Source organism: Echinops telfairi, unplaced genomic scaffold (assembly GCF_000313985.2).
Source record: "Echinops telfairi isolate 266 unplaced genomic scaffold, ASM31398v2 ScPeMD7_7469;HRSCAF=8507_1, whole genome shotgun sequence".
Lineage (NCBI taxonomy): Eukaryota > Metazoa > Chordata > Mammalia > Afrosoricida > Tenrecidae > Echinops > Echinops telfairi.
Genome location: NW_022111373.1, coordinates 130838213 through 130858510, shown reverse-complemented (window position 1 = coordinate 130858510; position 20298 = coordinate 130838213). Strand labels below are relative to the sequence as shown.

The following is a 20298-nucleotide window of genomic DNA, read 5'->3' as shown; positions in this document are numbered from 1 at the left end:
CTACATTGAATCTTTTCACATGTGAACTCATCACCTTTACCCATGTTTTCTACCTGTTTATGGTATAGCCGTCTCATTGTTCTCTTATCCGCACCACTACTGAATTCTTTCAACTGATTATCAAATCCAGTCAGTATCAATTATTGTCAATCTAATCCCTTATTTTCTCTCATATATTTTTCTTTTTATCTCCCGTATCCCTTTCAATTTCTCTGAAAGCCACCGAAGTCTCTTGTTCAGATAAAGACAAAATCTCTCAGCAATTCAGATTTCCTTTTTCTCTATACACCACACTGAAAGCATATATTGTTCTTTTAAATATCCCTAAAATAATGTTTTTTTCTTTGATTATAACTTTTCAATAATATTAACGGTTTTACAGAATAAAAATCCAATATCTGATGTTGTCATTCCCTGCTGTTGGGCTACTTTCACCTCTTTGGATTCTCTCTCTATCCAATAAAACACCGTCCAGTCTTATTCCCTCTGCACAGTTGTTGCTATGGAGGAGTATGGTCACATTGCTGCAGTCACGGGGTCAGTCTGCCTCATGGGAGGCAGGGGTCTTCCTCCTTTTGCTGACTCTTTATTTTACCAAAGATGAAGGCCTGCTCCAGGGTTTGGGACCTTCTGATGACATGTCAAAAGTAAGTAAGACCTAGTCCCATCATTCTCATTTTATTTTTTCCAACACATATTTACTTGTCCTTCTTATAGTCAGAGGTGTTTTCAACATCTTTCCCCAATCCCATTGGTCAAAGGTCTCACTTGCCTTTCTTATTCATTGCCAATTACATGGAATGAGGCGATTGGAAATACCAAGGCTTGGGTCAGATGAACTTTAGTTCTCAAAGTGATATCTTAGGATTTTTGTATTTAAGGACATATCTTTCAACAAATTTGCACAATGCGCTAGGTAGGTTGATTTTTATCCTACTTTGTCTATGGATGTTGACTATTTATTCAAGTAAAATAAAATTTGCGGCACCTTAAATATTTTCTCAATTTATCATGATGGTGTTTATTGGTTGAATTAGGCAAATCTTTGTTTTCTTTGGGGTTATGTGTCATTCTCCCCATAATTCATACTTTATTAGCATTATTTTAAGTCTTCTTTTTTCAGTCAATAATTTATGATTCTACTTTTTTATTGACTTTCAACAATTGACTCGGGTTATATTATCTACATATCACACATTGTTCATGAGCCTTTCTCCAATTCTCATGCTATATTCATTTTCACAAGGTACAGCTTAATTGCTTGACATATAAGTATGATGCAACGATTCAGATTTTACTATTTTAAATCATGTATTATCACTTTGTGTTAACTACTGCCTCATTTTGTTAAGTTTCTGGAATGATTTCCCTGATTCTTGCTTCTCAATGCCCAAAGAATTCACATGGCAGAAGCAACTTTTATGAGGGAAAGAGAGTTTCAGGTAATACAGTCCCAGATAGTACATGCTTTCCCTGGAACAGCAGGTTGCAAGGCCACATGGTGAGCCGCGCAAAAATTTGCACCCGAAAATGGCTGTTTGGGATCTGCAAGAAAAAACACGTGGAGAAGGGGCCGGAAAGGGAAATACATGAACCCAAATGAGAAGTGCTGGGACTGAGAGCAAGAGCGAGAACGAGACCGGAAAAGAGAGGTCCCACCCTCCAGAAATGAAAAGGAGAATGCCTGCCCTCCATCTCTGCTTCCCACCCCGATTTGAGGGCAGCGTGGTTGAGGGTACTGGCCATTCTTAGTACCTGAGTTTAGGTGTGTGTGTGTGTAGTGTTGCTGGCTTCTAATGTGCATGCCCAGATGACCTTCATCCCCAGGCCTAGGTGGTCTTATCTGCCGTGCCCAGCTCTGGCTCTTTCTCAGAGGTTTCAAGGTGCGCCTGAATTCTTTCAAAGCCCTTGACTGTGGCAGGGCCAGCTGAGTTTCATTTAGCCTGGGCATTTGGTGGAGACAACCCCTTTATTCCTAATCTTCCTACCTGTCAGTTTTGTATGAGCATAATCAAGTATAATGGAATTCCCTGTTTTCACAATTTTATTCACAATGTATTCTATTCCACACAGTCAAATGCCTTTGTGTGTCTATAAAACAAAAGTGAATATGTTTCCAGTAGTCTCTGCTTTTAGCCAACATCAATATGATGTCAACAATTTTGGTAATTCCCTATCAATGCACTGTTGCCACTCTTTTTTAATTATCTGCAACAAAATTTATGTATTTACATAGTGATTGCTGTAATAGGCTCTAACACAATTCTGAGGATTGTGCAGAACTGGACAATGTTTTGTTCTATTGTACATTGAATCACTCTGAGTCTGAACTGACTGAATAGCACCTATCAATAAACACCTATCGCAGGTATTCTGGTGTTGCTTCTGGACAAGCATGGGACTTCTAGTCGGAAATTCAGTGGTTCAAAACCAGCAGCTGTTTCAAGGGAGAACATCAGTTGCTGTAATGATTGACAGTCTTGGTAGTCCTACACAGTGTTGCTGTGAGTCTGTGAGGACTAAGGTACACCGGAATCAAGACAAATCGTTGAGGACTAAAGCACTTTGAGGACTAATGCATATCTGACCGAAGCCGTGGTATTTTCAATGACCTCATGAACATTTGAAAATTGTACATTGAGAAAGGAAGACTAAAGAAAAATTGATGCATTTGAATTATGGTGTTGGCAAAGAATATTGAAAGTCCCATGGACTGCCAAAATAACAAACATCTTTATTGGATAATGCACACAGAATACTCCTTGGAAGCAAGGATGGCAAGACTTTGTCTCACATATTTTGCATATGCTATCAGGAGAGACCACTTCTTGGAAAAGGACATTATGCTTGGGAAAGTGGCGGGCAATGGACAAAGAAGGCCCTTAATGGGACGGATTGGCACAGTGGCTTCAACAAGGAGCTCAAACACAGGAACCATCGTGAGGATGGTTCAGGACCAGGCAGTGTTTTGTTCGGTTGCACATACAGTATTGATGAGGAGGAAATGACTCGCTGGCACCGAACAACAACATTGCATATTTTGATTAATAGATGTTTGCGGCTGTTTCTTCTCTTACTGTGTCATGCTCCATAAGCAGATCAAGATCCAGAAATTTTTGTTCCATTTACACAATTAATGTTGAATGGAAGAGGCAGCTACATTACATTTTAATTGTCATCCAAACTTAGGATACTACATCTGTTGCTATTCAAAAGGCTTTCTCTGACTGGTCCCTCCGAAGTGAACTGCCTGTTCCAATTCCTGCTCTGTTCTTAGTCTGGAAGCTCTGGTGAAACCTGTTTACTCTGGTTGATCCTTCTTGAAGTACAGGAGACAAAGTGACATTCAAGCCACCTTAGTGAGACCAAGTGATAGATGACGGGGGGGGACATATTATACCAAACTTTTTAAATGGTCCTCAAGTACCCCTAACTTCTGATAGTAACACTCTTTTGCAATTACTTGCCTTTAAGCCTTGCCTCATCCTAATGATAGTAAACAGAGTGTGGTAAAAATATGTGCATGCCATTTCTGAGATTTGGTTATAAAACACTGAAGTTTACATTTTGCTATCCCTATTTCCTTCTTATTTGCTCATCTTTCCCAAATCGAAGCATATACTTCTTTCTGTTTTGAGCACACACCATGGACTAGCTATAGTGTTTTGTTTCAACATGGCCTCTTCCAAACCACCTAGCAATTTATATGAAAGTACATTTAAATCCACTTGTCTGTGAGTTTGTCCTATTATGAATGCTAAAGGTGAACACGATTCAGCAGAGTTTCCAGCCTAGAAATAGACTGAGAGGAAATTGAAAACATCTACCAAACTCTTCAGTCTGAACGTGATCAAACATGCAATCAAGAGTCATTGTTAATTATTGGTCATTGGGAATCAAAAGTTGGAAACAAAGAAGAAGGCACAGTAGTCAGAAAATATGGTCAAGGAAATAGAAATGTTATTAGGAACGCCCAGCACTTAGGGAGGGTAGCATGTTTGGTAAAGTGGAGGGCCATGGGAGAAGAGGAGGGCCATTGGTGTGATGGATTGACACAGTGGTTGCAATGGTCGGTTCAAATATGCAGCAACTGTGTGCACAACCTAGTCGTGTTTTGTTCTCTTTTACATAGGGTCTCTATAAGTCCCACCTACTGAATGGCACCTAACGACAATAGTTATCCTGATTGTTATCTTTCGTATGTATCTATGCTTCTTCAGTCTGCATAATTCAATATCCAACTTTCACATGTACATGAAGAAATGGAATATACCATGGCTTGAATCAGATGCTTCTTTTTCCTCAAGGTAACCTCCATGCTTTTCAACAATCTAAAGTGGTAATGTACAGTAGATGTACACAAAGCAACCTGTCTTTTAATGTCTTAATTGCTGCTTGTGTGAACATTGATTGTGAATATTAGAAAGGCAAAATCCTTAAAAACTTCACTCTTTACTCTGTTTATCATGATGTGCGCTATTGGCCCAGTTGTGAGGATTTGGGTCTTCTTTACATTGATTTGAAATCTATACAGAAGGCTAAAATCCTTGACTTTCTGCACAACATGCTTCAAATCCTTCTGAGTTTCAGAAAATAAGTTTGGTTCATCTGTATATCTCAGGTTGTTAATCAGCCTTCCTCCAATACTGATGCTATAGTCTCCCTCATATAATCCATCTTCTCTGAAGATCTGCCATATATATATATTAGGGCGAGAGGATACAACCCTAAGACAAACCTACCTGATGTTAAACGATGCAGTGTTCTCTCCTTCTATTCACACAATGCCTCTTGAGCTATGCAAAATTTCCACATGAGCACTATGGAGTGTTCTGGAAATCCCATTTTCTCAAGGATATCCATAGTTTGTTGTGACACATACACTCCAATTCCTTGGCTGTGGGATACAGAAAGATTTCTCCCAATTGTCTCTCCCAAATATGTGCCAAACTCAAGATGCTGCTTGCTGCACATGGTAAATGACTGTGCACTAGAAGGTCAACGAAAGCAGGTCAGAGGTTATTCTCCTTAAGGGTATCAGCCATCTAGAGCAGCCAGACTGCATAGTTTGACTCACCCCAAATTGGGCCAACTCCCTTCTGATATTGTTCCCTTAAAGGAGTACCTGAAGGCAAGCCTGGGACCAATCAAGGATGACTAAGCTTAGGCTACTATATTAAGTCTAGGGTCCACCCATCTTGCCACATATGTACCCTGATTCCCTCCCTTTACTATTGTTTGTACACCCCTAAGTCCTCCCCCTCCTATTGCTTGTATTGCCTATGTTACGTAGATTGTTATCTGTATTCAGAGGGCTTGCTTGCCCCAAAAGATACACAAACTTTGGTTAGAAATAAAACCTCATGAGAGCTCGCTCCTGTCCTCTCATATCCCACATCCACGTGTACCACCAAAGAGGAGCTGAGGTGAGCATGCTACCATGAAATGTGTCTGATTTCTTTATTGTACTCTCTCTCTCCCATCTCTCCCTTTTCTCTATGACTTTACTATAATCTTTATATATCTTAACCGTACAATTGCACCTACTGAACCCGTGATTAGTTGTGGGGGGCTGGCTAACCCCACACTTGGCATAGTAAGTAACACATAAGGAAGCAATCCTTTGGTATTCTCTTCTTTCAGCCAACATCTATTTGACATCAGCAGTGACAACTCTTGTCCCATATCCTCTTCTGAATCCAGCCTCAACTTCTGGCAGCTCCCTGTCAATATATTCATGCAACCATTGTGGGATGATCTTTAACAAAACTGAGTGATTTTGTTCCATAATTTGAGCATTCTGTTGGGTCACCTTTCTTTGGAATGAGTACAAATATGGATCTCTTCTAGTCTGTTGGCAAGTAGCTGTCTTCTAAGTTTCCTGACATAGTGTTTCAGGGGTATAATCAGCTTGTGGAAATATTTCAAATGGTATTCCATCAATTCTTAGAGCCTTGTTAGAGCTCATCCTTTCAGTCCAGCTTGGACTCCTTCCTTCAGCACTATTGGCTTTTGTTCATATGCGACCTATTGAAATAATTGAATCTCAACTAGTTCTGGTACAGTGACTGTGTATACGTTCCATATTTTTTTGAATGATTCCTGAAACATTCAATATTTTGCCCATAGAACCTTTCAATATTGAACTCCAGGCTTGAATTTTTCCCAGAATTCTTTCCCCTTAAAATATGCGAAGAGTGTTCTTCCTTTTTGGTTTTCTAACTGTAGGGCTGTGTGCCTTTCATCATAGTAGTTTACTATCTCTTATTAAGCTGACCTGTTAAATTTTCTATTCAGCTCTTTGATTTTATCCACCCCCCATTTGCCTTGGCTATTCTATGATTTAAAACCAGTTTCAGTGAGTCTTTTTTGACACCCACTTAGATCTCTTTTCTCTCCTCACTGTCTTTTTAATTACGTTTGGTTTCATCATTAACAGCGTTGGTGATGTCATACCACAGTTCAAGTCTTGGTCACTAATGTTCAACGAAGCAAAGCTGTTCTTGAAACTCAGGTATGTTCAAGGTCATATTTTGGCTCTTGTGACCTTGTTTTCATTTTCTTCAGCTTCATGATGAAATTACATATGAGTGAGTGATGGTATGTTCCACAGCCAGCCCTTCGCCTAGTTTTAGCTGCTGACTTTGAGCTTCTCCATAGTCTCTTCTCATGCATGTAGTCAATCATATTCCTGTGTATTCCGTCTGGGGGAAGTCCATCTGTCTAGTCACTATTTGTGTTGTTAAAAAAAGGCATTTTCTACAAACAAGCCGTTGACCTTGCAGAATCCTCTCATGCACTCTCCAGATTTGTTTCTATTGCCCAGATCATGTTTTCCACCCAGTCTTCCTTCCGCTTTGTTTCCAACTTTTAAATTCCAATCCCAATAATTAGTAGTGCACTTTGATTGGATGTTTGATCAATTTCTGACAAAAATTTGGTAAACATCTGCAGTTACTTTGTCAGTAGCCCTTGCGTTTGGCACACACATTGGGATCCTAGTTGTATTGAGTGCATTTCCTTATAGACTGATAGATTTCCTCCTACCAGAGACAGCATTGCAGTTCAAGATAGATTGTGATCGATCTTTTTGAAGATACATGCAACCCCATTCCTTTCTTTCATGTCATGCCTGGCATAGCGAACTATATTCTTTTCTGATTCAAAATGACAAATACTGGTCCACTGGAGCTCACTAGTGACTAGTATATCTATTACTATAGGTTCCATTTCATTTTTGATGATTTCCAATGTTCCCAGATCAAAATTTCATACCATACTAGTTCTGAATATTAATTGAAGTTCTATCTGTTTCTTCTCATTTTGAGTCGTACCCCATCAGCAAATAAATATCCCAAAGGCTTTCCTCCCACAAACTTTATTTCTTTCACGTCACCATGATTGACTCTATTTTGAAAAGACAGATCTTCCTATCATGTTTCCTGTGACTCCTGACCCAAGGGACCCGTCATGTGGCATTATATCTGACAGTGTTTCTCCCCCATTCATTAGGCCATCACTATCTGACAATGTTTTGATTCTATACGTAAGGTTTTCAGCAGCTACTTCCTCTGAAGTGGACTACTGATTCCTTTTGTGTGGTCTAGGAACTTTGCTGAAATATATTCCTTTGGGGGACCCTGCTGGGATTTTCAATACCAGGGACATGGCTTCTAACATCACAGCTATATACAAGACACCATGGTACAGTTAACTAACAAACAGCTGGTGGTCAAAGACAATTATAGCCACAAAAGACAAATATTGTGTGAACTCACTTTTACTACACAGTATATACTCATGTATACACAGAGTTTTTCAGCACATTTTTAATGCAGTTTTTGTGGTAAAATTAGGTGCCTCGGCTAATATTCGGGTTGGCTTATACTCGAGTATATACGGTAAGTAAGAAAATCTTTTAGGTATAAAAGTGTATATCACAAATAGGAAGAAGGGAAAGAAGAGGGAATGTTTCTATGGATGACTGAGTTTATGTAAATGGTGGACTAATATGATGGGCCATGACAGCTACAGGGACTGCATAAGAGTACAACAGAAAGAATATGATTAGTGTCAAAGAATTATACATGAAGAAGTTATTGAATTGATGGGTGTTCTGCACTATATGTTGTCAACACAGTAAAATTTTTACTTAAAATAATACACTCCACTAAAATAGTTTCCCTAAATTTAGCCTTTAGTAAGCAATAAATACAAAACAAATATATAACCAATACATGAACACCTGGATAACTAACTTGACCAAGAAGAGAATTTTCTCTGATAACAGCTATTTCTTATACAATTACTTAAAATACATTTCAGGGATTTGTTGTGGTTATTTGTTATTCCTTTTGATATTTATAGCTAATGACATTTATTATGTGATACACACAGATATGAGAATAACTAAAACATATTTCACTTTGAGAGTTTCTGATGATTTAAATTAAGTGAATTTTTGGATTGTCTGTCTCTTTTCATATTCTCAAGGTTAATATAATATAAATGGAAAATCAACAATGCATAAAAGAATCATTAAGAGCATAATAAAATTATTTGCACCTTCAACTATAGCAACATTGATTAATGACTGCTTTTTAATTAATTGTAAGTTGTTCAATCATTGTACCATTTCATATAGCCTGAGAGTTTTTAGAGAAAGGTCAGGGCCAAAACATATGCTAGTTCAATCTGCAATAAGGTATACTTATGCAATTTAATTCTTGTTGGCAGGGCAAGTGTGAGCTATTTATTTCACATTCATTCAGTATAATGATAGTTCTCTGCTCAGCTGGCTAGTTTGATCAATGAAGACAATCTTAGGTGTTAGAATTAAATAAAGTTTACTTTTAAGCTCTCAGCTTTCAAACAAAATAAAAGCCCACAAAAGCAAGTCTTATTGCATGGTTTATAATTATCATGTTATCTGTTTAACTTCACACTTACAAATTGTCCCATGAGACTGCCTTTATGTCTGTGAAACCCACTCAGTACTCTTTGGATTTTTCTAGAATGGATAGAGGGGTAGAACTTTTCAGAACATATTTTTGGTGCCTTTGTTAAATTGTATATGAATATGAATTAGGTGACTCGGTTGCAATTTTATCTATGCATCTATTAGGGCCAGTGTAACTTATTAGAATATACTAAGTTTACCAAAGTTGTATTTATAAATCCAGCCGATAGTTCAGAGGGGTAGTCAGTGCACCAATTATATCAATAATCATTATATCAGAGTTAGTTACATTTGAAATTTCGAAATTTTCAGGAATCAATGACTTTTGATTTTACTGTAGAGGTTCACACTGCCCTTCTATTTTCCTAAGACTGTGGTTGAAGTTTCTACACTCTTATTTTTTAAACTTTTAATGAGCATATAATTCACATCTCACACAATTCAATAGTTCAGGCATTTTAAGAAAATCGGTGGAATCATCACCACAACCAAATTGTAGAACATTTTCTTCTTTCTTGTAGTTACTCTCTCCGTTTCCTCCCCATGCCCCTAGGCAATTACTGATCCAATACTGGACCCATAGATATATCGATCCCAGATTTCATATACAAAACATATTCAAAAGCAAAACAAGAAACAAAAAAATGAAAAACAAACCCAATAACAATTATAAAATAAAGCAGAGAAAATTTTAAATAAAAAATAAAGTAGAAAATATTAAAAATTGGAACAAATTCAAAATGGGTCAAAAGGAGATCAAATGTTACATTTCTACCTAACTTCATCTGTCATAACTAAATATAATAAAGGAAGAACACATAATGGAAGACAAAATAGATAACTAGAACCTACTAAAAACAAAACACCTATGTATACCAAAATACTTTATAAAAATAAAACGAGAGCCCACAAACTGGAAAAACTCTTCAGTAATCACCCAATGGACAAGAGTCTAATTGTTAAAGTCTATAGAATTCTACAATATCTCAATAAGATAAAAAACCAATAATATCCCTTCATAGCTTGGTGATGATTCAGTGGTGAGGAAATATCCATAAAGGTCCATTACTTACCATTGCTTTGTCTTTACCACTTTACAGTCAGGTTTTTCTCCCCCTGGCCCCCCAAAATCAAAATCACTGCCATTGAGTCAATGCTGACTCACAGCACCCCTCTGTGGGTTTCTGAGACCCTAACTGTTGAGGAGAATAGAAAACCTAGTCTTTCTCCAACAGAGCTGCTGATGGTTTCAAATGGTTTTTCATGAAGATTACAGCCTAACCCATTACCACTACACCACCAGGGCTCCCCATAGACCACTGTAATCTACTCCCTCAAGCTTACATAGTCTGCAAAGAACATGTTTCTATAGCAGCCAACCCTGAGAATTGACTTACTCTAGCAATACACTTTTCCTGTTAAAGCATGTTCTTTCCTTATTCATGCTTCTCCTTCTTATTGCAAAAGCTTTTCTCTAAATAAAGTTTCTGCATTTATAAATTCAGGTATGCTTTTATTTATCAATATTAATGGCAGCCCACTGGGAGTTTAGGACAGTTATTGGATTAGTTGAAGACAGTTGTCTGGAGTTAATGTATTGGGGTCTCTTATTTGTCCTTCAGTGAAATATACACCTAGTTTATGTGTTCATGGGAATGTTTGGATTCAGTTAGATAACTTTCTACTGAATGTTCACTTATTATGAACACTTCTATGGCAAATAATAGTTATTTTGATGGATTACCTATGATTATTTGTTATTTACTGTATATAAACAATTAAAGTAAACACACCATGATTTACTGAGGTCCTACAGTAATTTTTTTAGCTAATAGTATTCTTATAAAAGAGTCCCCAAAAGAAAGATTTCCTACCATTAATTCTGAGTAAATGGCATGTTTGATAATGCACCTGAATAGGATGATAGCATCCACATCTGTAATATGATATGCTCTAAGAAGCAGGAAAATTTCATTTCCCTAATAAGCTAAGCTTAAGTGGAGAATTTAGAAAATAACGGAAACATTTCTTGTGATAATATGGATGATCAGGCAGCCCAATTGAGTCCTTCTCCCTGGTAGAGCTGAGTAAGGAAGGAAGGAAGAATTGGAAGGAGATGGAACCACAGAGAAGGAAATCATCTTAGCAGGTCATGGGTTTGTGATTTTCACCAAGGTCAAGTAGGTAGAAAAGAAAGGAGCAGAAAGTGAAAAATAAATTATCCACTCCCCCAAGAAGGTGACCTTTTGAGTAAGGGCCTCTGGAATTCAGATGGGTCTGGTCCAAGGCATGGTGTGTTCCATTACTTCCTACACAGGTGAACGCTACACAAGAGCAGAGAAGGCAAGGAATGGCTGCAATTGAATCTTGGTGTTGATGAAGGATATTGAAAATACCAGGGATAGAAGAAAAGAAAAACAAATATGGGAAGGTGTACAGGCAGAGTGTTCCTGCGAAGTGAGAGTGAAGAGAAACAGTGTTTGATTTACTTTGGAGGGTATCACAAAGGAGAGACCAATCCTTGGAGGACAGACAGCATGCTCAGTAAAGTTGAGGGTCAGAAAAGAGGGTAAGACTTTCAAAGAGATTTCCTGGCCCAGCGGTACCGCGATGCAGTCAAAGGTAGCAATGAGTGTGAGGATGGCATGAGCCTGATCACTGTTTGATTCTCCTTTAGCCAGCTCTTACATGAACTGGGACCAACTAGCCTGCACGTAACAACAACAAAATAAATATTTTAGGTGCCCACATTAAGTCCCTGTGCAGATTATGTGCCAAGACTCCCTGCCAGTCCCTTTTAGTATTAGAAACAATGGTATCAATGGAACATTAGTTAAGAGAGAGATTTATGTATTTTTTTTCTTTCTTCCTTCCACTTCAACCTACTGGAGGATCTACTACTTTGTCTCAGATGCAGAGATACAATCTCAATCACCTTTTCCTCCATTTCTTCACCAAACAAACTTCCAGCGTGTGCTATCATCACATGCATTCCCATTGCTACATTCACCTAGTGCCATGCAGCCCGTGACAACAACGAAGAGCAGCTTCACATAGTTTCTGTTTAATTTACCTTATGGGTTTGTGAATAAGAATTCAGGTAAGGCTTTGCCTAGGAGAGTATCTTACTTCAAATATCCTTCACGCAGGTGACTTTGTGGTATGCAGTAAATGGCACGTGCTCCTACGGTCGTTATGAGTGGGGATCCACTCAGTGGCAGTGGTTTTGTTTGTTTTTCTGTTTTTTAAGAGTTTCCAAGATAGTTTCACTCACATGTCTGTTGCAAAAGTAGGGATAGTTTAAGGCTAAGATCAGAGACTACCAACCACAGCACCTCCAGGCCAGAGTTCTAAATGAGCAAGGCCAGTCTTCCACCCAGCCAGGGAGAAACTGTGTGGTATTTTATGTTAGACTAATTTAGAAAAATCAGAGTGAAATGGATGTTATTAAACTAGTTTAAGATGTCATAGAAGATGGAAAAAAAGGTGTCTGACTAATCCTGGTTGGAAGCAATTGTTGAAGACAAACAAATTGTTTTATATTTATACCCCACTGCGTGGAGACTGTTCAAAAAGCTCTCAACAGAAATATTCACAGTTAGCTGTTCCCTGTCTTGAAAGGTAAAATTAGCTGCCAAATGGTTATACTTTTCCACCAGATGCACACAAGAAAATAACAAGCAGACAAAATGAAAGATGTTCAGAAGGGATTCCCCAAACCTTTCAAAAAAGACTATAAACAGAAGAACTAGTGAGATTCACTTCTTTTAAAAAATAACTCTGTCCAGAGCTAAATGACTCCACCTCCACCCCAGTGCATTATTTTAGAAAATGATGATAATTTTCTTTGGTTATTGAGCAATATATGCCTAGCCGTACACATTTTTGCTGAATGATTCATTTCTGGGCTAACTGGAAGCAAACACAGAGAATATTAAACAGGCCCCCTCCCCCACCAAACAAACCCACTTCCATAGAGTCAATGCTGACTTAGAGTGACCCCCTGGGGGTTCCTGAAACTGCAACTGTTTGTGGGAATACCTCCCCCGGAACTGCTGGTGGTTTTGAACTGCCGACCATGAGGATCACAGCCCAAGGTGTAACCATGACACCATCAGAGGTCTAGTTCCCAACAATCCTATTGAATCTAGGAGAAAGCTCTTTGAAGTCCTCTTTATTCCACGATGATATAGATTTTAAAAGATCCAACTACTGTTAGGATAACAATAGATGAGCTGTAACAGAATGGGCAAAAACATGCAGAACAGAATTAAAATTCTTCACAAAGTCCAGCCTTACTGAACCAGTTTAGACAAGAGTTCTCCCTGAGATTATGGCACTCTCATGATCTTTAAAACTTGAGTTTTAAAAATAAAAAACTTTAAAAATAAGTCCCTGAGATAACCTCCCAGCAAAATATCATCTTATAAACTCCATTGCCATAGAGTGCACTCGAACCTATAAAGACCCTATAAAGAGTTCCTAAGGCTATAATTGTTAGAAGGACAGATAGCTTCAATTTTCTCCCACAGAGCTGCTGGTGGCTTGAACCACCCATTTTAGCAGCAGTACAAAGCCTGCTGTGGCATTTACATAATCTACTGACAATTTAAGCGGAGGGGTGGAGGCTAGCCTGCCAATCAGGTCACAGCCTATGAGGCCTCTGTGTGGGCATGGCCTTCTCCTGAGGATTCTGGTAATGCCTGTCTTCCTCCCAGGAGGCGGGACACACACTCTCTCTGCTTTCCCTTTCCTGCTGTTGAGATACTCAGAGAGCTGGAAGAGACACATGGAAACCCACGCCAACATTGAGATGTGTCCACTGCCACTGGATCCACTGGCCTGTGATCTTCCTGTATTCGGCATCCTTGCATGTGCTGTGTGAGCCTACAGACAAATTTAGGGACTAGTATCAGACATAAGGGCAAATATCAGACTTATGGACTTGATGTGGACTGAGCTGGGGTGTTTCTCGATGTACAATTGCTCTTTGATATAAGGTTCTTTCTTATACACATAGGAGTTTGCATTTGTTTCTCTAGTCAACCCAGACAAACACACCTCCCCACCAGTACCACCAGAGCTCCTGAAATAATGCTCAAGCGTCCAAAATTAAGGACCAAGTTCTCTACACTCAGAAAGAGTACTTGGAAACAGGAAGGCAAGGATGCTGAGTGCATGAACCAATACAATGTTCTACAATTAAGTACTGTATGTTAATGACTGTACTCCTTGCCTTGATGTGATTGAACTATGGAATTGCATGACTTGTGAGTTATATGCTAATAAAATTCTTTTTTTTTTAATGTGTTATGATTTTGGAAGCCCAGAGGCAGTTCTAGCCCATCCTCTAAGCTCATTGTGAGTTGCAATGTGCTTCCAGGTTGTGAGGGCTGTTTGTGTGTTTCCTGGTGTTCTAGATAAAATAACACACAACAGCAACAACAACAAGGCTTCTATATGATACCTAAAGGTAAACGGTAAAGCAAAGATGAGGAGATAAGGGGTCAGGGAAACTAGAATACTGGAAATGGACCCAAGAGAAAGCAAGTATAGAGAATGCTGACGCACTGTGAGAAATCTAAACTCATTGATCAATGTGCATAGAGATTGTCAATATCAATGGAGACCTAATTTGCTGAGAAAAATAATAAAATGCTATTTCAGAAAAATTTTCATTTTCATAAAAACAGAGTGAAGAGGGTTAATTTAAAAAGAAAAATCCTCTGTAGTGTCAGATCACATTTCACTTTAGGTGGTATTTCATGATCACCTTTTCCTCCTGCCTGGTCTGTGCATCTTCCAATGCTACTGACAGTGACTTTGCGGGGCAGGTGGCTGTGACTGGTGGATTTTTCAGGCTACAGAGTAGAGAAAGGAGGTCGCACAATGAAACCCCCTTCTCGCTATGCAGGCAATCCTGCAAGCAGGGCTCATTGGCAGCTGTCACAATTTCAGTGGACTTATGCTACAAGGAAAAGGAACAGGTTTCCACGCTGCCCCAGGAGACCATTCAGCTGTCAGTCCAAAAAGAAAAAGCCCCTGAGCCAGGACTCATTGAGAGTGTGAAATCCAAAAAAGTGCAGCAGAACATTGATTCCATCCACGCCATACTTACTAACTTTACTCGCAATTATGGAGAAATTATACTGCGCAGTGCTTTCTCTGTCTAGTAATTCATTAGTGGCAATGGTTCCATCAGCTCCATCTATTGTAAAGTAGCTGTCCCCGTCACTCTTCCAATCTATGAAGTACCTGTATATGAAAAGAGTAGATGCAAATGTGCAATGATTACACCTTCATCATAATGGTAGTCAGCCTCACTTGACACAGTTCCTTATTTTCCTCCCTGTAGCTATGACCCACCTTGCAATAAAGAAGTGTGTAAATGACAGCTTCTTTATTGCAAAGCCAGTGTGCTCAAGGGGAGACTGGAAATAATGAACGATTTAGTACTCCTGCTGTTCATTTTATTTTAGGGTCTTGACACCTTGAAAGCTCAGCAGAGGCACAAATCCTAAAGCTGACCATGGATTTCCTTAACCTGCTGAATATTAAAACCTTTTCAAGCAGTAAAAGGTTTTTTAAAGGTGGCTGTGGGAGGAACTGGTGGGAGTCAGGGTGGAAGGCATCTGGATGCCAGGCCATAAGTGAAATTTGTGAATGTATCTAGGGATAAAAAAATAATAATGATAATCACGTTTTAGAAAGGAAGGGGATATTTTTAACTGCCAATTTGGCCATGGCACAGAAATATCTTCCTTAAACACTTATAAAAGGACCATTCTTGTTGTACTGTTGGTTTAACGTGCTACATACATATCAGAACAGCTTTCCCCCCCAAAAAAGAAAGACCTGGAGATATGACCTTGGCTAGTGCTAACAGTGTTTCTTTATCTTCTGTGTTAGCCAACATACTGGAGAGTAATGGATGCTGCTTTCCATTGCAGCTGCACTAGAGTTTCGAAGGAAATGACAAAGAAAAGAGAAACTGGATTCCTGTAAAGCTTTTAGTCACACTAGTTGATATAAAGTACTTAAACTTCATTTTCACCTATACATTCAATAGTAATGCTAATAAATAATATTTTGAAACCATCAGACAATGTTCTAAATATGTATTCAGTTATTAGATAGTCCCAGGAAAGCCTATTAAAAGAGTATTATGAGTTTCCCCAAGGAAATTAATAATTTAATTTTTAAATTGTCACCGAGGTATAGACACATTAAATAATTGGCCCAGGTCACATTGTTAGAAAATTTCAGGGCTGATCTTTGAACCAGATAGTCAATGTTGTCTGTCATCAATGTTGTCTATCTTATCAATGATAAAGAACAGATGTTATGTAAAAAGGATTTGTGAATCATAAGGGACAATGCACAATATATCATCATTATTCTGGCCTTAGGGGCAAAGACAAGGGATTACAAGTAATACGTAAAAGGATATGACATCATTGTAATCAGCTCATCTGAATTCCCAGGTCAAAGCAAGTGATTGGCTTGTTCATCAGGAAAATTTAGTAAAGGGAATTACTATCTTGACAAGCAAGTTATTTTATACTGACAGAGTTTGCATGTTATTTTAGTATAGATCTAAGGGCATATACTTTCCAAATGAGAGATATGATTTCTAAACATTGTCGATAGTTGATAGTAACAGGTTTCTGAACCAGACACACTGAGCTGTACAGCATCTGAATAAGAACTGTGTTGTGAATTGCCTTTTTCTTCATGATATCTCCGTTGCTGATTTGAGAGATGACAAGGCATTGATGCCTACCAATTTAATGTAGTGTCCTGTCTCATATGAATGCTCTCGAAAATTATAACTAACTTAAGGCACATTTAAATATCAGGGAGCACAGCTTAATTTGCTCTTCTGCATAGTCCTATTTTCTGAATAGTAATGCATCTTTCACCTGTCTCCCAGTAACTTTACTCACTGGGTGCAAGCCCAATGGAAGGAGGAAATTGATACCAGTATTAGAGTTTCAACTCTGGCACCTCACTTGGCAAAAGGGTACAGAGGACACTGACAGCCCTAAATCCATTAGCAGAGTTCTCACACAGATTAAACCTCCCTTGAATTCTTTCTGGTCATTAACCAAGGATGTAGATTATCTTGCCCTCAGGCAGAGAGCCTTGGAAAGTAGATTACCTCCACACCTCTGCACCCAGCCCAGGGAGGGGCAGTCTCTCTTGTGGCTGGCCTGGATGTGGCCTTGATGCAGGTCACCTTATTAGGGAAGTACGTGGGTTCACATAGACATGAGTGGTGCCCTATCTGCCTGACCCTGATTGTCTTGGCTGGAGGGCCTTGACCATCTTGTAAACCTCTCCATCTAACATAATGTATGTGCCCTAAACATGGTTCTGTCCGTTTCTGTAGACCCTTCTGCAACTGCTAAGTGTCGATCTGCCACCCATCATGCTTTTGTGATATTTTCCTTTGGCCTCCCAAGCCTTTTTTAAAGCTTTGTATCTCAACAAACCTTTGGACGCCGTTTTAACTTCATACTAATGGCCACCTTCATTCAGATAATATGTCTCTGTCTTTGTGTGTATTAGTCTATGACTTAGTAAATGTTCTCCTTAAATTATATTTGAGATGAGGTCTCTTGTATCATAAAGCATGCCTCATTGATTACATTATATTTGAAAGAGTTGCTGATGTAGACTATGTTCAAATGTTCTATTTATTAACTATATAATTACTGTGCACTGTGCACTACACATTGTTTGTACAAGGACTGAGGCATATACAAATAAATAAGATGTTTGCCATCGAAGAAGACAATTGGGGAAATGTGACTTCCTTGCCCTGGAGGGATGAGGCCCCATCAAGAATCGCTCCAAACCCTGTAGATGGACATGTAATTGAATCTATTAGAGGAATTAGTCCTGGAAGGCACCCTCATAGTGACCAGAATCGTAACTGAATGCCTCACTCTTTTCAATATTTACATTGTTTTTATATTCAGATTTCACCTTACAAATAAAATACAGGTGTGTCACCATTCCTGGGAAAAGTGTGCTAGTGGTGCAGTGGTCAAGCATTGGGCTAAGATCTTCATGGTGGGCATTTCAAAGTCACTAGCAGCTCCGGATATAAAGACTGGACTTTCTACTGCCATAAACAGTTGCAGTCTCTAAAATCTATGGGGGTTCACTATGAGTCAGCATTGACCAGATGTCCAAGAGATCAGGAAAAAATATATACAATTTCTCTTTCTGTGTCAGAAAGCCTTTTCCAGTCCCAGCATATCAAGGGGCTATCTCTTATTGCTAATATCTCAATAGACTCCAGAGGCCAGAGAAGATTAGTCTATGAAGACTCTTCTTAGCTCTGGGTTCCAGAGAAGCTGGCAGACCAGTTATTGTGGTTAGGCTGAATTATGTTTCAATGGCTCCTGAATGATGATTTATGATCCTCAAAAAAAATCTAAATGAAAAGCTTTCAATATCTGTTAGAATCCTAAAGAAGACCTTTCAGGAGAATAAGACTGAGACACCTGCCCAAAACTAGTGGTTTAGGTAAACCTTCCTTAACTTCTGTTTGATTAACGTGGAGGCTGTTATGAATTAAAAAAGAAAAGAGATATATGCAGGAGAGGAGCGGGGAGGAGTATTTCAATAAGCTGTTAAACGACTATGGAGGCATGTGTAGAAAACTATAAATTGTGAGGGACTATTATAGAAAAAACATGCGATCGATACTATGAATACAAGAGCCTTATTTAAGGTAGTCAAGGAGGTAGGAGTTGCTGCTCAAAGTGATTAACGCCTTACTGTGTATTGTTAGAATCTGATTAAAGTGTTGGTGGTGGTGCAAGGTGCTCTCTAGTTGCCTCTGACTCTTATTGGCCCAGCAAACCTACAACAGAAGGAAAACACTGCCGCTCTTGAACCACCCTCATGACGGTTTTGTTTGTGCTCCTTGTTAGAGCCATTGTGAGAGCCTTCCGCTATTTTACCAACTCTCTCCTTTCCTTAGCATAGGCCTTTGCTGGGGATGGATCTTTCCTGAAAATATGCTCTAAGGACTTCAGACAAGATCTCATCATCCTCACTTCTAAGAAATATTCTGGCTGTAACTCTCCCAAGACAAGGTGTTTATTCTTCGGCCGTCAAAGGTATTTTCCATGTTCTTCAAAAACACAATAATCCAAATGCACCAATTCTTCCGTGTCCTTCCTTATTCATTGTCCAGCTTTTATAATACATGGAATATCATTGACATTACCATGATGTGCATTAGGCACACCTTAGCCCTTGTGGATAAAAACTAGATAGCTCTGCATGATTATTATGGCTATACTTGAAGCAACCAAGTCTGTAAGTATTTTCTGTAGTGCAGAACCTTGCCAAGAGGTGTCGAGAATTAAATTGTTGGGGTTGTTGTTGTTAAGTGCCATCCAGTGGATTTCAATCCATAGGGATCTTTAGCACAACAAAACTGAACACTGCCCAGTGCTGCACCATCTTAATAATCATTCTATGCTTGAGCCCGTAGCTGCAGTCACCGCAGGAATTAAATTCGGATAGGGTTAATACAGAGAAGACACTGATTGAACTACTATTTGAAATGGAAACTCCTCAAATATTGGTGATTTGGGGGATGGGAGCAAAAGAACTGAAGAGGCAGTATGGGGTTGGGGGTGTTAAGTGCCAGATGAGAGGAAGGATTGCAAAGAAAAAGGAAAGTGAGGTTAATTTTAGGATTGTTGACTTTGAGGTCTCAGTGGGACTTCTAAGAAGAATTGCCTAGTAAGAATTAGAATCATTGACTCAAATACCAAGAACAATTCAGGAACAGACTCGGGTTTAAAAATAGAAATCCTGTAGAGCTTGCTGAGTAAAATATAGAGCCGTGGGCAAGGAATAAATAACCCCATACAATTGTATGTGAGTTTGAGCAAATTCTACCAGTGCACTTGTTACCAAGTAATTTTACTTATTATCCCATAATAAGAGAGTAGTGAAGGCATAGAGCATAATTAGAGTGGCTCTGTTATTGTTAGGGCCCATCAAGTCAGCTTCAACCCAAACCGACACTATGCACAACTGAACTAAACACTGTACCATCCCGCGCCATCTTCAAAATGATTTCCATGTCTGAACCCCTTGATGCAGCACTGTGTCAAGCCAGCATGTAAAAAGGCCTTCCTCTTTTTTTACTGCCCCTCCACTTTACCAAACATGATGTCCTTCTCCACGGAATGGTCTCTCTTGACAATAGATCCAGAGTACATTAGATAATGTCTTGCCATCCTTGTCTCTAAGGAGTACATTACCTTATTCTGACTCAGATTGTTTCTCCTTTTAACAGTCATTAG

At 38.9% G+C, this 20298-nt stretch overlaps 1 protein-coding gene across 1 annotated transcript in view; it reads right to left on the bottom strand.

Moving 5' to 3' along the window:
* The window catches only part of CDH12 (cadherin 12), a 532964-nt gene that overhangs the window by 23121 nt on the left and 489545 nt on the right, over window positions 1-20298 (bottom strand). Inside the window, exon 8 of the mRNA XM_004698091.2 lies at window positions 15078-15214. Within this exon, the coding sequence (XP_004698148.1) occupies window positions 15078-15214 (137 nt within the window). The remainder of the gene's footprint in view (window positions 1-15077; window positions 15215-20298) is intronic.